The 15610-nt window shown below is 40.9% G+C and overlaps 1 protein-coding gene across 11 annotated transcripts in view; it reads left to right on the forward strand.

Annotated features, from left to right (window-relative positions):
• Positions 1 to 15610, forward strand: part of KANSL1L (KAT8 regulatory NSL complex subunit 1 like) — a 65668-nt gene that overhangs the window by 4680 nt on the left and 45378 nt on the right. For 7 of the 11 annotated variants that reach the window (XM_074595132.1, XM_074595123.1, XM_074595122.1 and 4 more), the window contains one exon: positions 2250 to 3367. In XM_074595132.1, the coding sequence (XP_074451233.1) occupies positions 2280 to 3367 (1088 nt within the window). In that variant the 5' untranslated portion in view covers positions 2250 to 2279. The remainder of the gene's footprint in view (positions 1 to 2249; positions 3368 to 15610) is intronic. The other 4 variants (XM_074595125.1, XM_074595130.1, XM_074595129.1 and 1 more) reach the window with 1 other exon arrangement.

Here is a 15610-nt window from a genome sequence, read left to right on the forward strand (position 1 = left end):
AGTTGGAGCAGTTACAGACTCCTTGCTCAGTGTATGTAGGTACCAGGCTGTCAGCATTCTTCTGAAAGAGCTTCTTGGGGTTCCCAGGGACAGTTCTGTTGTGGGGACTCCCTTCAGTTCATAGTAATGCCACAGAGAAAGTGTGGGCTTCGGTTCTCTCCCCCTTATGTTGTAACCATGCTAAGTCACTTTGACTTCCTATAGTTATTTGCCATATGCTGAGAGAGGAGGAGGCATAGGTGTCTGAATCCATGGTCCTTTGGATTTAAAAATTCTTGTGCCTGCTAGCTCTTAAAAGAGTGGAAGGACACAAAGCCACAAGTCAGACAGATGCTGAGAGCATTGCCGAGTCACCTGAGCCTTTGCGATTTAGGGCTCCAGCTCTCATCAGTGCATTTCCCTGCCCTTACTGAACTGCTGTCCGCTGGGGAGGACTTTGTGATGAATTCCTCTATAGCCTGAAGTTACTGGGTCGTTGATAAAGGTTAAAATTCTGGGGATTTTAATAGCGTCATTTAGGATTAGCGCTAGGACCACCAGACGTGGTCCCTGTGATGCTGGGTAGGTGATGCACAGAGATGAAAACCTCACGGCTGAAGTATATGTGGAGCAATGAAAGGTGAATCAAGCATACAGAGAGTGTTAAGGCAGTACTGGAGCATGTAGCTCTTCGTGGTTTTTCTGTGTTTTGAGGGTTAAGGAGAAGGTATCCAGACTGGTACTTCTCAGCTCCTTAGGTTTCCACATCTCCCTTTAATGATTGCACCTTCAGCATAAAACCTGTAGTTATAAATAAGCTAAGGCTTCAGACAGGGAGTTTGCTTTTCTTAAGATCCATACATGGCAGACTCAGAATCATTTGACGCCTTATGGGATCTGTGCATTGAAAGTTGCTGAGCTAGGCAATTGCTGCGGAGATCAAAGAAGCTGGAGACATTAAAAGGAGGGCAATGGAAATGCTGCTCAACTAGTACACTGGTTAGAGAATTTACTGTGGAATTACTGTGCTATGCTCACTTCTGTTACTACTCTCTTACTGTTTCTGGTTTTGTCTCTAGCTTCTTAACCAAGAACTGACAGTAGCTTATCTTTCAGGCTTCTGCAGGCCACGTTCAATTAAGTCCTTCATTGGGTTTATTTAAACATCTCCTAAACCAAGCTGAAAGTACAGTGTAAGGCAGTGATTCCTGCTCTGTAGGCTGTGTTGTAGATACAGTACGACATGGCAGCATAGCTGCTGACAGGAAGTGGTAAAGGTCGACACTGGTCTTTTGATCCCAAAGTTTGGGAACCCTTCATTTAAGATACAGCACGCCACAGGCAAAGTAAAGGAAAACTGTTTGTCTTTACGTAAATTGTTATCAAAGAATATTGTGTTTGTATCGTGCAGACAGTGCCTGATGAATAAAGAAGAACTGGATACAAAAACACAGGAAAGATTTTTTTTTCAGGAAACATTTAGAACTTACAGTTCTCTGTTTTTAAAGCATTAGCCTCGATGGTTGGTTTCTAAAGTGTATTTGTGAGAATATATAATAAATTAATTAATCCAATGCTTGCTTTATATAGATTTACATTAAAAATATTTATACCAATAGTGCCTCTGAGTTTATTTCAGAGTGTTTCATCATGTGGTAGGTGTTCTGCTTTGGTGAACTTCTAATAGGTAGCTGCATAGCTCCCATTTCTGTGGTACTGTTGATCTTGACTCTTTTAAGTATAAAAGAAATACTTGAACAAAAACTAAATGCAACTCCAGAAGAAATGTATCTCCGGAACAGATTAAAATAAAGTCCAGCTGGAGTTCCGGGGTGGGAGTGTGTAGTTGTGCGTTTCTGTGCATGTGCATATACGTACACTCGTACACATATTTTAAAATGCATCCTTCCAGTCACAGGCTTATGGTCATGTTTTTCAGTTTGGGCAAGGTTAGATGACGTCCTGGAACTTTGTGAGTCTTATTTCTCAGACTGATAGCATCAGAAATGCAATGAGGTATGAACACTTACTCCCCTGAGAGGTAAAGGCTTTCATTGCACATAGAACAACCTCTGAATGAAATAAAGAAAAAACAGAAAGAGTGTTCTTGTTTGACTTGGGAGGGAGTGTAGTCTATTTGTGTTCTTTAGATAATGTCCTTTTTTATAGAATCTTTGAATAATGTTGAAAAAACGAAATATTTGACAGAGTTGTTGTATTGTACCATGTCATGAAAATGAGAAAATTTACATGGCCCGTGTTATTTTCAGGTTTGCTGTAAACTACCTACCGTAGCTATAATGACACCAGCCCTCAGAGAGGCAGCAACAAAAGGTCATGGTATCCACTTGTCACCTTCTTTGTCCTCTAGAGCTATGGAGTCTGATACAGCTTTGTGCATGGAAAATTCCAGAGCAGTGGAAGAGAAGATAAAAGAGGACTCCATCGCACAGATTACTTGCTCAGTCCTGGGGTTCCCCACTGCTGACCCCAACCTCAGGAATGATATCTTCAGTGTGCAGCGTTTTGGTTCTCCACCATCCTCCAAGCGCTATCAGTCTGTCTTGTTAATGAGTACAAATTCTGCATTTAGCAACAAAACTGGTAAGCAAACGAAAGCGGGAGAGCCTGACTGCTCCAAGATGAGAAATTCATTACATAATGGTGCTGACACATCATTTGGTCAGATTAGTCATTCAGAACCTGAGGAACAGGTCAAAGGGGAAACATTTTCAGAGACCACATCTCCGAATTTGGCAGAAATGCAGAGACTTTGGGATTCAAATGTAACTGAATCCAGTAATGCAGAAGAAATGCAGCTTTTAAATGGTAAATGGTACAAGAAGAATGGTTTTTTGGGTAGGGCTTTGGAAGTCTGCGCTGAAACAATAAAAGGGGATTTATTACACCAGATTCTTCACAGGCCTTCAGAAGGGATTTTGAGCTGCACCCCGGAGGAGGTGTATGCTCGCTTACTCCAGTGTGTCACTAAGCAACAAATGGAAATCAGTCGCGCCAAAAGAACTCAGAAACGTTTACAAATGCTCCTGGCAAAGCATGTTATCAAACACTGTGATCAGCAGCTGAAATGCTTCGTGAAACATCAGCTACAAAGAATGAAGGTTTTCCATGAGCCAACCAGATTTTTGAGCGGTAGCTCCCTCAGGTGCACTGAAGGTTGGCCAGAAAACAATGCAACTACTTTGGAGAGTAGTGTGAGTACAGATGTACAGAACGGAGTTAGCATTGCACCAGGTGAAATCCGGGGGTTTGCACTTTCCACTGGAGGGCTGCTGTCTCGCGTGGAGAAGGATCTGGACTCTGATGCAACATGTAGCAGCTCAGATGAAGATGGTGAGGAACAGACTGTAAGAACAACTGTGGAAGCGTAAGTGTTAAATTCCTCATGTGCTTCATGCTTATAAATCAAGATGGAAGGGTCTAGACCTGCAGATTCCTTCTTGTGTGAGTAACCTCACTCAATAGATAGTCCTACTGAAATCAGCAGGACTGCCTGTGTGAGCAAGGCTCGGCATGGGCCAGGCAGAAAGTAAGAACTCCTAATTACAGCATTTAAGGAACAATTACTTTACTAGACTGTAGAGAGCTAGATTTTGTACTGCACTCGTATCAGTTTGCATTACATTAGTACCGTTAGTTATTCAATACTCAGATGGTGCTGTAAATCAAATAGCGATAGCAGTGCTGTAAATTACAGTTTTAGCTGGTATGAAAATAGTTTTAATTTTATTCTGGAGTTATTGAGAATTAGTCAATATTAGGATCTTGAAATCCTCTACAATGTGATAAAGAGTAAAAATGATCGTCTGATGCAGGTGTCATGCCATCCAGTATTTGGGGGGTTATATATTGAAAAAGTTTTGTACTTTGGATTATGATTTAGAAAATGTTTATTTACTTATTGAAGTTGTTCTGCTGCTGTGAATGAAGCTATCAGTGGTGGTTTTGTTGTTGCTGGTATCTTTTTCAAGAAGAACCAGAGGGAAGTTAATATCATTAACTAACACTGTCTTGACTTGTCAGGGATCCTGTCAGTAGACATTATTGTAGCTTTGGAAATCAGTGGAGGATAAGAGAAGAAAGACAGTAAAATTGTTCCCTGATGGTAGTACAGCATCCTCTTTTTGTTCTTGGTTTTTTGAGTGTTTTTTTTTTTTTTTAACCCTGCCTTGCTACAGTATTGACACAATCTCTTTGGTCAAGAAATTTTAGAAAGCATTGAAGACTGCTGCTTTCTCCTTCCTACAGCTGGAGAGAGCAGAGTATGTCTTAAGGTATGTTAGGATGCGATAGTCAGGACAGGGGCACATGGAATAGAGCTTCACACAAACACAACAGCTTGGTAGGAGCTTCATGGCACCTATGTTTCTAGTACTTGAAGTCAGAACTGGTTTTGTGTTTCCTGATCTGTTCTTATACTCCCTGCTGTCAGGGAGCATCTAGAAAGCATTAAGAGTGACATGGGTGTTTGAGGAAAAATATATATTTAAAAACATATATTTCTTGGTCTGTTTCTTGAAAAGCATAATGTTCAGAAGAAGTCAAGGAAGGTTCATCTTAAATTGGAAAAGAGCTATGCCCTGTAATGTGTTTATAGCTTCAGTTAGGGAAGGTTCAGTATAGCATGGTTGTATCAAATTGCTGCTGTGTTTCGTTAAACTCTCTAGGCTTGTAAAACAGAACGGAGAAAAAGTGCAAAGTAAAAAATAGTTTTCATTTTCTTTTATATATTGTCAAAATGGTAAATACTGTACTAAAGTCCAACCAAAGCATAATGACTTGCCAGCTAAGTTAGGATCGCTTTAAGTATTTGAGTTTGCAAAAGAATTATTCTCCTTTTGAAATATTTTAATGAAAAAACAGCATTTTTGGCTCTTCCCAGCATAGCAGAATCCACATTCTTCTCCTAGCTGATATGTTTGAACTTCTGAGTAATAGCTCTGCCTCTAGGATTCTTATCTTGTGATTACATGAGCTGAAAAACTGATGAGAAACTCTTGATTCTCAAAGGGTAGTGGGTAATGCAAAACTTGGACCGAAGTTCTGTACGAGGGTTTTCTTTTGTCTTTGTTCCAGGGACAGTCATGTTTCTAACTGCCTGCCAGTGCTTTACCTTTATTTCTTCTTGTGGCTTTTGAATTCCTTAAGTTATCTTTCCACTTAAGGCTTACTCAGTTTGTTTTGCTGCACTGACGAAAAAATCCACAGAGGATTATTAAATACAAAGACACCCCCTTTGGCTCAGGAAATCCCCAAGCTGCTGTGGCTGGCAGCTGAGGGAGTATTCTGGAGAAACACTGCTCCCTCCATGCCTGCCTGCTTGTAAGACTCTTATCTTGGCCACTGCTGAGAGGCAGGAGACTGGGTAGGTCATCTGTAGTCTGACTCAGTGCAACCCTTTATTTGAGGGTTATTCTTTTTCCTCCCTTTTTTATGTTCTTAGCGCTGAAGAGCAGTGAAGCAGCAGCAGTGACGAGGTTAGCAATGTGCATTAGCCAGGGCCTTGCTGGATTGGCAGTGCAGGAACCCCTGGTGTTTGAACTGCTGCTGGGCCAGCAGGCTCAGAGTTAAAGTACTACCCAATTTAAGCAGAAGACTCTTGTTTGTGTGCATAGGCTAAGGCAATGCTTGAAATAACATTGCAGTGAGGACAGGCTGTCTCTTATTTGAATTTATCATTATCTTCAGCTTGGAATATTTTTTTTTCATTTCAACTTTCCTAAGATTTGTCTTTGTGGCTAAAAGGCTGCACTTTTTCTTCTGGGTGACAAAGGTAAATTGATTATTCACCAGTGCCACTGCTGAGATTTGTTGTTGACTGAGCTTTACCACTTTAAGGCTCTTTAAATTGCCTTTCACCTGGTCAAAAGAAACAAAGTTAACATCCATTTTTATTTCTGCTCAGTGGATTTACATTCTTTGAAATGCCAGGGAATTGACTTATAGTGTTTTCCAGAAATAATGTGATCGTGTGGGTGAGAGAATACTCGTTTCCTCGCCTGTGACTTATTTTTCATAGTGAAGACTTTACTGACCTGGAAAGACTCTTCCTCTGTGATATTCTTCATAATACTTAACAGTAGGTGTTATAAGGTTCTATTAATGCAGCGATGAATGGGAAAATGTTTTAGTTTCCCCTATATCACAGCATACTGATCGCATTTAACTTGAGGGTATAATCACGCTGGTGGCTGATGATTGTTACGACTGCAGTGCTTTTTATTCTTTTTGGTGCGGGGAGGAAGTGTCAATCCAATGTGGAAGGGGGGAGAAGCCTGCAGTTACTGTGTTTACCTGAGAACAGTCTGTTTCCCATCAGGAGAGAGAAGTTGATTCTGGCTCCAATTCTTCACGGTAGAAAAAAACCTGGAGCTATTTTTAGCATTTTGAACCTGTTCATTCTCATTATCCTGAAAAGAATTCTACCCAATGAGTGTTGACATAAGCTCTTCTGAGCTGTATCTCAGTGCTTTGTGTCTCAAGTAAGATTGTCTTTATCCATCTATTTCAATACCTTTGTTGTTTGGTAGCAAATAGCTGCTGTAAGATATTTAGACTGTTGTTCATTCCTTGTGCATTACATAGGTGCTGTCCTTAAGACAAGAAAGATCTTTGGTCTGCTGGTGAAGGCATTTCTTCTAGCTAACAATTCACAGTACTTACTGAACTTCCCTAGCTCCTAGAGTAATTGGAAAGCCTCATCCCATTTCAAGAGCTTAATCAAAACACATTTGGTCCTTTGAGTATTTGCTAAAAAGACGTGTGAAAGAATGGTTGGTTCTTTTCAGGAATTTTGTCATTTTGCTGCTAGTGTCAGCTCATGAATATCTTTAACCTGTCAGTTTTCATGGACGTTTTCTTAGGCAAAGCACCAAATTTCCATCAGTAATTTGTAGTGTATTCTAGTACCATTCCAGCCTTTGGGTGTAGGAAGTTCCTGAGGCACTACACAGGGGATGTGGTAGTACTTCTCTCTGGTTTCTCAAAGGCAGATGCTAATGGCTGTTCACTATCCCCCTGTTAGCATTAGCAACCAAAGCGGATGGAGGGCCTGAGAGGAGGGCATCACAAAGCTGGCCGTGAGTAATTCCTTCAGGAATTCACAACTAACATCAACCACTTGAAATGCAACATAGACAACATTTGACCAGCTGAATTTGCTTGGATCTTGTTGATCTTCTTTGTGGTTCATGAAGGTGGTAGAGTATCTGTAGAAATGGTCACAGTTTTCAAAAAATTAATTGGGGGAGGATGTGAGCTCACAGCTTTTTCAACAACACAGCTCTGGTCTGGAAGCTGTGTATTGTATCCTTCCAGGCCAGCTCCACATCCTTATTCATGTATTTTGTGTGTTCCTGATGTGGTTAGAAGTTCTGGTTGTTTACGATGTACTACAGAGAAGTCTGATTCTGAGGTGGTTATTTGGGGAACCTTTAAAGTTGCAGGGCACAGAGTTTTTCTTCTACATGTGCTACTTGTATGATCTTCCAGAATCAAAAGATACTGGGTTATCAAAAGAACTGGGGTTCTTCGAAGGCACAGCTGCTCACTCCATCAAATAGTAATACACGTACCTAATTGATTAGAGAGAAAAGCTGCTTACAATAGATTTTTCTGCAAAATAAGTAGCTCTGTCTACTCATGAAAAGTCCTGTGCGCTGTTTCCCTAGTTCTCGTTCCCCCATTTGAATACAGTCCTTTTGCATCATTGGTGGGATTTTTTCCTTCTGAAATATTTTCATGCTTTTCCTCTGATTTTTGAAATACATGTTTTACTGATTATCCTCCAGCAACCTCAAGCCTGACGAAGAAGCACTGTTATTATTTTTCCATGCCCACAGGGTTTATTGTGCCTGGAAACTTTTATAATGAATGTGCAGAGATAGTAAATATTTTTTCCCTCCTTCGCCCCCCCCCCCCCCCCCCCCCCCCCCCAGCCCCGAGCTTGCTAGCTGGAAAAAGAGAAGAGGGGAAATCTGCTTTCAGTACAAATACTTGGTGGGGAGGGGAGCAGTAAGGCAGAGAGAATACAGGAAGGAAGAAAATATTATGACTAGTATCTCCAGATCTAATCTGTTTGTTCTAAATTATTTTCCATTTTTCCTAGCATTTTTTCTCATGGGTAATTGAGCAACATCAATGTAGTTCTGCAGGCCTCGCTATGGAAGGGCACTGCTTAAGCGCTGAGGTTTATTGCATGTCTTTGAGCCACATTATAAGGGGAAGCTGTTTGTTTTCGCAAGGTCAGGTCCTAATTTTCCACTCTGAACTGTAATTTTACTTCATACCTGATATGAGAACTGAATTCTGGTTTTGGGATGGGGAGGAAGAGAGTCTGCCAGGACCAAATACTGCTCTCCATTTTTCTTAAGCACAAAACCCCAGTTGTTCCCAGTTTTTTAAGACCTTTTTAGTTTACAAGTCTGGGAAATGTCTTATTTGCATAGAAGATTAACGTGAGAGCTTTTGAATAAGTGTAAATTCATAGGTGCTAATAATATGCTGATTTCAAAATGTTTTATACGTTGCTTTTTCATGAATTCCATTCTCTCAATTCTTGGCTACCGCCACTAGGATGTGGGAGGAGAATTGTTACCAGGGAATGAAAGAAAAGATAGCTTTATATTACCTTGTGTTTTCACTCTAGGGATACATGTATTATTTCAGAATATATTCAGCCTCACTAGGTTGGGTTTCAGTAAGATGGATTTACAACTTCTTTAGGGTCCCACATGCATTTACTGTTTTTCTTTAGAGATTTCATGTACAGCAATAATAACTTGCTTTTGAGCAAGACTTCCTTCTCACGATACCAGAGTAATGTTCTTGTTAGTGAGGATCCTGATTTCTAACCTGTAATTACATTAATATTTTTGCAGCTGCTGAAAGTAGACTGAAAGGTTTTAGTGAAAGGCAGAAGGTTTGACAAGTTGCAACCTGCAAGGGAATCTCAGAGCCGGGAATGCCAAAGCTTTTGAGTTAGATAGCTGTTGAACGCATGTTAAAGAAAAACTTGGCATTACTCTTCTGAATGACGATTTAATACACGGTCAACATAGTATAGCAGAATAGCAAAGCTAATAATCAGACACGTGTGTACATGATAACCTCACATCCTTAATTAAATGGTAGACAAGAAGAGTTTGGTGCTTGATGTGAGCTGCTGATTAGTCAGTGGTTTATGGGTAGCTTTTTTCTTTCACTAAGCTGTGAAAAGTGGGATTTTTTTCATTAAAAGATGTCTTTACAAAAAACGAACTGTTTTTATTAACATCTTGTAAAGTGAGGGCAACATTATTTCATTTTATAGATAAACAGTGGTTTCATGAGAATCTACTTCAAAGGGATACATCCAGTGCCTTTGAAAATTGCCGTACGTGGGCCCCTGATACAGGAAATCATTTAAATGCCTTCCGTTTCATATGAAATAAAAAGTGTGCACAAAGACTTCTCAAAATAGGAATGCTCTCCTGTAACGGGGTTTCATTCATACTGCTAAATACGGGTTAAGAATGTAACTTTAGATGTTGGATTTAAATATATTGACCTGTGCTCTTTTTTTTTTTTATTGAAACTGAAATAGCTGTAAATGTTTTTATTTTCATCCAAACATTTTACCTAACTGTCGTGTCTCAGAAAAGAATTTCTGTTGGGGAATTTAAATCAATTTAATCTCAGTTAGGAAACTTTTGATTACTTTTCCTGCTATTGAAAAAAACCAAACCTGAACATCCGCGCTTGAATATATGTGCATTATGAACTCCCCTTCCTCCCAGCCCATGGCAGTAGACTGGACAGCAATAAAACTCTGTGAAACTCCACACCAAGCTCCTACAAAACACCCAAAGCAAGAAGGCTGCAGCTATTCAAACCGACATTCATTACACTCTCCCCCGTGTCCCTGCAGACCTGACTGCAGGATTCAACCTGGTAACAAACTCTGTCCCTGCCCTGCAAAGCAGCCAGCCAAGTACTGTTTGGTTATTCCTCTGCTACTTAATCACAACCTGCTTACAGCAATGGCGGGGGCCCAAAGGGCTGAGTTTCTGACCTACCAGGGTGTCCTGTGTCCCCAGGGCAGGTCCTGGGGTCCTGCTGGGGCAGTGCTGACAGGGGCTCACCCCGACCGGGCGTTTCATACTCAGCAGAGCCCCTCTGCAGCTCCCTTTGGGTCCCACGGTGGGGGAACGTGTCCAGACCTTGGGACTTAAGGCAGACCCATCCCAGCTCTGCCCAGCTGCCCTCTCCCCCGGAGGAGTGCTCTGGGGTTCTTGCAGCTCTTTTGTGAGCCCCTTCCCTGCAGTACCCCTCCATGCCTGGTGGGCGCACATTCCCTTTGGTGGGGTGGGGGTACCTTTGCTGCAGCTCCTCATTTAGCTGATTGCTCTGCTGTGGGCTTCCCTGCCAGCTACAGCCCCTTCTGAGTCTCCTCTCGGCCCCTGTTCTGCAGGGCTGCAGCCCCTCTGCTACCCGGAAGCTGCTGATGGTTTCCAGTGCATCAGGCATGCGAGTTCTGGATCAACTGTTACGTGTCTGTCCAGAAAGTCTCAAAAAAGATTATGCTTCATATCCATTTTCACATTGAAATCTAATACTATATACAGCTGGAATGAAATTAGTTACAAGCTGGAGTTAGATGTTACACTAATACCATCCCCACCTATTCCTTGTAAGAATATATATATACAAATTTTGGGACCAACTTCAGTGGCTGGACAGCATTCTCTGCTTTTATGCTGTAATAATGTTCCATTTGCACATATCTTTAAAGTGATATTGTAAGCTCTGTCTTGATTTATGCTTAGTGTGGGATCCAGGCATAGCACTACTTTCTTGATTTCTTTTTCAAGGGCAGTTGTGTAATACTTCCAGAGAATTTCTAGTCCTGTGTTCCTGGTGTTTTGTTGTTGGTCTTTGTTGATGTTGTGCCATTTCAAAGGCAGGAAAAGAAGCTTGTTTCCAGGCAGCCCTGGCGCTCCTGAAGTTTCTTTCTTTGCATGTTAGCATTACCTGCTTCTCGGTTCCGTGTTGGTCTGACCTACAGCATCCTGAGGCTTAGTGGAAGAAGCTGGGGTGCTGGGGGGGCCAATGGAATCTGAAAAATTAATTTTAAAATATTTTTAACAAAAGACATTAGCAGATACGCATTTTGCAGTGTATTTTTTAAATTTATTTTACTAAAAGAGGAAATAGTGCTGGTGGTTTACCTTTCACAGGTTTTCACTTCTTGGGCAGTTAATATTCTAACTGACCCCACCTGCACCGACCGATTTGGCCTTTTATCATTAACAGCTCTAAAGAATTACGTAAACGGAATTGAAGATGAAAAGCACCTACCATGTTGTGAAGCCAGCTGTTGGAGAAGTTCAGTACTGTAACAGTTAACGCTGCTTTAAGAAGCTGAATTTTTAATTTCTTTTGTTGAGACCATAATTGAGTTAACAGTTCAGTGCTAGTATAACAATTTAGTTTCTAATATAAAACCTGATAGTAGTAGTGTGATTCTTTGCAGGAACCCTGTAGCAGGCAAGTACTGGCTGCGGCATCTCATCGGTTTGGAAGATGTGATTTCTCAGATGAGGGAGCATATAGAGCTCCAATATGAAAGTCTGACAAAATTTCTCCTTTGCTAGGGTATCCAAGCACAAAGGCTTTCCCTTTTTATATTTTTGGTTTTCTTCTACAGCATTTTTATTCCTGAATATTGATTTTCCTTTTCTCCCCTTCCCACTGTCCCTTCTAAACTTACTTGTGGAAGATGTAAAAATCTTATTCTGTTGCTACTTATTTTTTTCCCTCAGTCTAGTTCTGTACCATGAATTTTGTCTTCAAGGGAAAATCACAGTTATGATTGGTAATTTCAGGTGCTACTGCATAAATTCCTCAGGCCTGATGGCTTAGCAGAAATGTTCAGCTGGATAAAGTTTTTTGGGTTGGGAAGATATGTATTATGTGTTAGTATCAACATATGTTATTGGATGCAATTCTGAAAGTATTAAATGGCAACAGTATGTCAGAGATGGTGGGACCAGGCGTGGGTGCCAGAAGTTGTGATAAGCAGTTGCCAATGTCTGTAGGTGATAGGGAGAACTGTAACCCATCTGTTCTGAAGCCGTGTAGTGTTGCAGAGGAAAATCTCTGCCAGGTAAGAATTTCTGCTAAACACCAAAGATAGCAACCCCACAGACTCCAGAAGAATGAGCTGATTGCAGCTCTTCGCAGAGACTGCAGTATAATTTTGAGTACCAGAGAACTTCCCGTAATTGATTGGTTTGCGGTTTTTTGGGGGCACAGCTTGGTTTAGTGCTAGTTGTCACAAAACAAGCAGCATATTGCTCTCTGCAGCCAGTCTGCGGCAAGCGCTCCTGGGTGATCTGCGGAAAGGCTGATAGTTAACTGTCAGAGTAAATAGTGTTTTGTTGTGTAGTGTTGATCGGATGTGATACCAGAGGATGATATTTGTTGCAGTTTGTTTTCATCTTGTTTGCACTCTGGAATGCATAGAAAAGATTGAGTTCGTAAAACAGTGTTCTCTATTTTTTTAATTATGTGGTTGTTATGGCTTTAACTGTTAACTGGTCCAGGGGAATTAATACTTCAACAGTAGCTGAAGTTAGTTCATTCTGAAAACAAACATTAAGTAGGTGTGCTGGAAGAATTAGTCCTTGAGAAAGCATTTACGGGTCATTTCATAGTTGGACTTGTTTGTTCAGCCATTACAAGTCTTGGAAGTTTTTGTTGGGAGTGGGCATTTTTATCTCATGAGTAAAATCTAGATAAGATGATGTAAAATATGTGCACTACATATCTGAATTCACCTAATTTCAATGTTTTATATGATGCGATCTAGTTTTTATAGCTGATCTCTTATTTACCGTCAGTGTCTGCAGAGAGAAGAAAAACGGACATGTTGAATTTCACCAGCGTGTTGACAGAAGGTGTCAGAAGCCTTGCACTCACCTTAATGGCTTGCAAGAAAAGGCTTGTGTTCAGGCCAGCTGTGTTTTAAGCATTACCATGTGCAGTCACAGGAAAAATGACTGTAGTGCTGGTGTAAAATTAGGGGCAGCTCAGGAAGTTCGCAGGCTTGCAGCTCTGGTCCTGTGGGATCCCCACCATACTAGTGCCTGTTGAGTATTTGTGATGGAGTGGTGAATGTGTGGTGAATATGAACTCTTTTGTATTTTTGTACAACTGAGGAGTTTCCCAAGAGAATTGGGGGATGTGTGACTTTTTTTCCAGTGTGTTAAGTCTCTTGAATTTCATTGTGAGTCATACAATGTCTGGATGGGATTTAAGGATCTGGAGAACTTTCTGATTTTTTCCTTTTCAGTTTCCGGACTCGAGTCCTTCATCAAAATGATAAACTTTTGCCATTGTTTTCAGTGACTCCCACCAAGGAAGGGGATTAACTCTTTATCCTGAGGGTAATCAGTCTGTAGTTTATGAGCTGCTGCTTGCTTATGCTGTCGCATGACTGGCAATAGGTTTCTGGTAGCCCAGGAGTTCCCGGGGAGAGGAGGACATGAACGAGCAGGGATGGTAGATGTCAGGATCACAGGGTCACTTCAGGACTAAATTATCTGAAAACTGGATGCCAGAACAATGTGGATTAAACTGAAGGGGACCTGGCCTGGCAGAAAGAGCAAAATACACTGTGTTAGGAAACTGAGTGGAAATGTAAGTGTGAGGGGATGTCAGGAACAACTGCCGTTTTTAGGTTTAATGCAGAATTTTGGAATTGGAGTTTTTCCCACCTACACCATGTGGGTGCCTTGCTCTCTGGCTTGTTTGTGTTTAAGGGTGTTGTAACTTGAAAACGTTGGTGTTCTTTGAAACAAACCTTTGGAAAGAGGCTGTTTTGGGTTGGCAAACCTGCCTTTTGGAGTTTTAACGTGGGTCTGTTGCAAGCATCCTCCTTTCCTGTTCAGTAGGAAGCATCCTGTTATTGTCTCTGCAGATGTGTCATAGTAGGGGCATGTTACTTGTTCTCACTGGGAGTTAAAAAGGCCTCAGTTTCCTTTTAGTTTTCAGAATTTAAGGTACTTGTGGAGAATCTTGCCTTGGGCACAGGGCTGCATGCTCTAAAACAGTCTTTCCTGTGATCACCATGCCCATTTGAATCAACCTTCCTGGAGACTTGCTGTCAATCCCACATTCTGTATTTTCTGTGCACTTTTAAAACCACTGTGTTTCTCCGTCATTATTTATGAATTGTTTTTCAGGCTTCTTGTTTTGTTTGCTTATAAAAAGAAAATATGCCTAAAAGGTTTAAATTCCACCTCTTCTGCTCTCTTGTAAACAAAAAACCCCACCCATGCACAAACCCAAACAACAGTGTGTCTAGCACAGCAATTTTATCTTGGTTAGCAGTTGCCCTTTGCACTCAGTTAGGTTGCCTGGTTTTATTTTTGGGGGTGGACTGATCTTAGCTATTGGGAAAACATAAATCTCACCCGCAACATAATGGAGGTCCTGGAAATACTTCTTATAGTGTGTAGCATTCTCTGATGTTGGTTTGGTTACATAAAAGCATGGTTTGTTCTCAATTCTTTTTTTACTTTTGGAGAAGGTGAGAGTGCTGAGTGGTTTCTCTGTATATTCTGTCCACAGACCATGACTAAAACCTCTTTCAGTTCAAGCAATGGTACTGACTGTAATAGCAGTATATTATTTAGTTCTCTTCACTTGCCTCTTTGGTATCAGCAAAAAAAAGTAGCTTTGATGAAATGCTTATACTGCCTCTGCTGGTGCTGACGATCCCCAGCTGAATTTTTTCCCATCCTTTGGGGTGACACAGTACAGCCCCAACATCTGCTTCCCAGTTATATTTTTGATCATACTTTGACTGTGCTCCTTGTGCCTTGTTTGTTCTTCAGCATTTCCTTCTTTCTTCTCATGCAAGTTGTGCAGGATTGGCCTCCTGCAGTTCAATCAGAACAGAGGAAATGCAAGCCAGTATCTCACAAATTTTGCCTCTGATGCAATTCCAGCATGTTTTTCCAGGGAAATTTAAATGAGATGTTTTATTCATACAAAATCAGTATTGCTCTGTTCTCTTCCAATTCTAATAGTCCTGGATGAGTGCAGGAGATTATCTGCAGATTGAAGAGTCCTCTCAAGAGCAGTAAGTTTATGTGTAAGTTTCATATTTCACCATACTATGGTACTGAAGATTAGAAACTTTTGCAAATGTGATGTGGTTTATATTGAGTTGCCAGTAGAAGAACGGATTTGAAATTCCTGTGGAGGATGTATGATGTTAGAGTCAAAAGCACAGAAACCAAGTAAAGATGCTTTGCAAAAGGAGCACACAGGAAGCGGGACAGACAGAAACATTTTTTTTCTACTTTCTTGTCTCGTTCCCAACAGAGAACCAGAGCAGGAGCTTCTACGTTAGCACCTGCTCTGACTTCCTCCTTCAGCAACAGGCCTGGTTATTTTTGTAACCCGTTGTGTTTTTTCGTTTTGTTTTGTTTTTTCTTCTCTGAATTTGCAGAATTGATGAACTCACTGGTGCCTCTTTGAAACAGCTTTCTTTACTGAGTGAATGTTATGCTGTACTCTCTAACATCCCAGGAACAGATTTACAGATTTTTTTAATTTGTTT

The sequence above is a fragment of the Larus michahellis genome, chromosome 7 (assembly GCF_964199755.1).
Source record: "Larus michahellis chromosome 7, bLarMic1.1, whole genome shotgun sequence".
Taxonomy (NCBI): Eukaryota; Metazoa; Chordata; class Aves; order Charadriiformes; family Laridae; genus Larus; species Larus michahellis.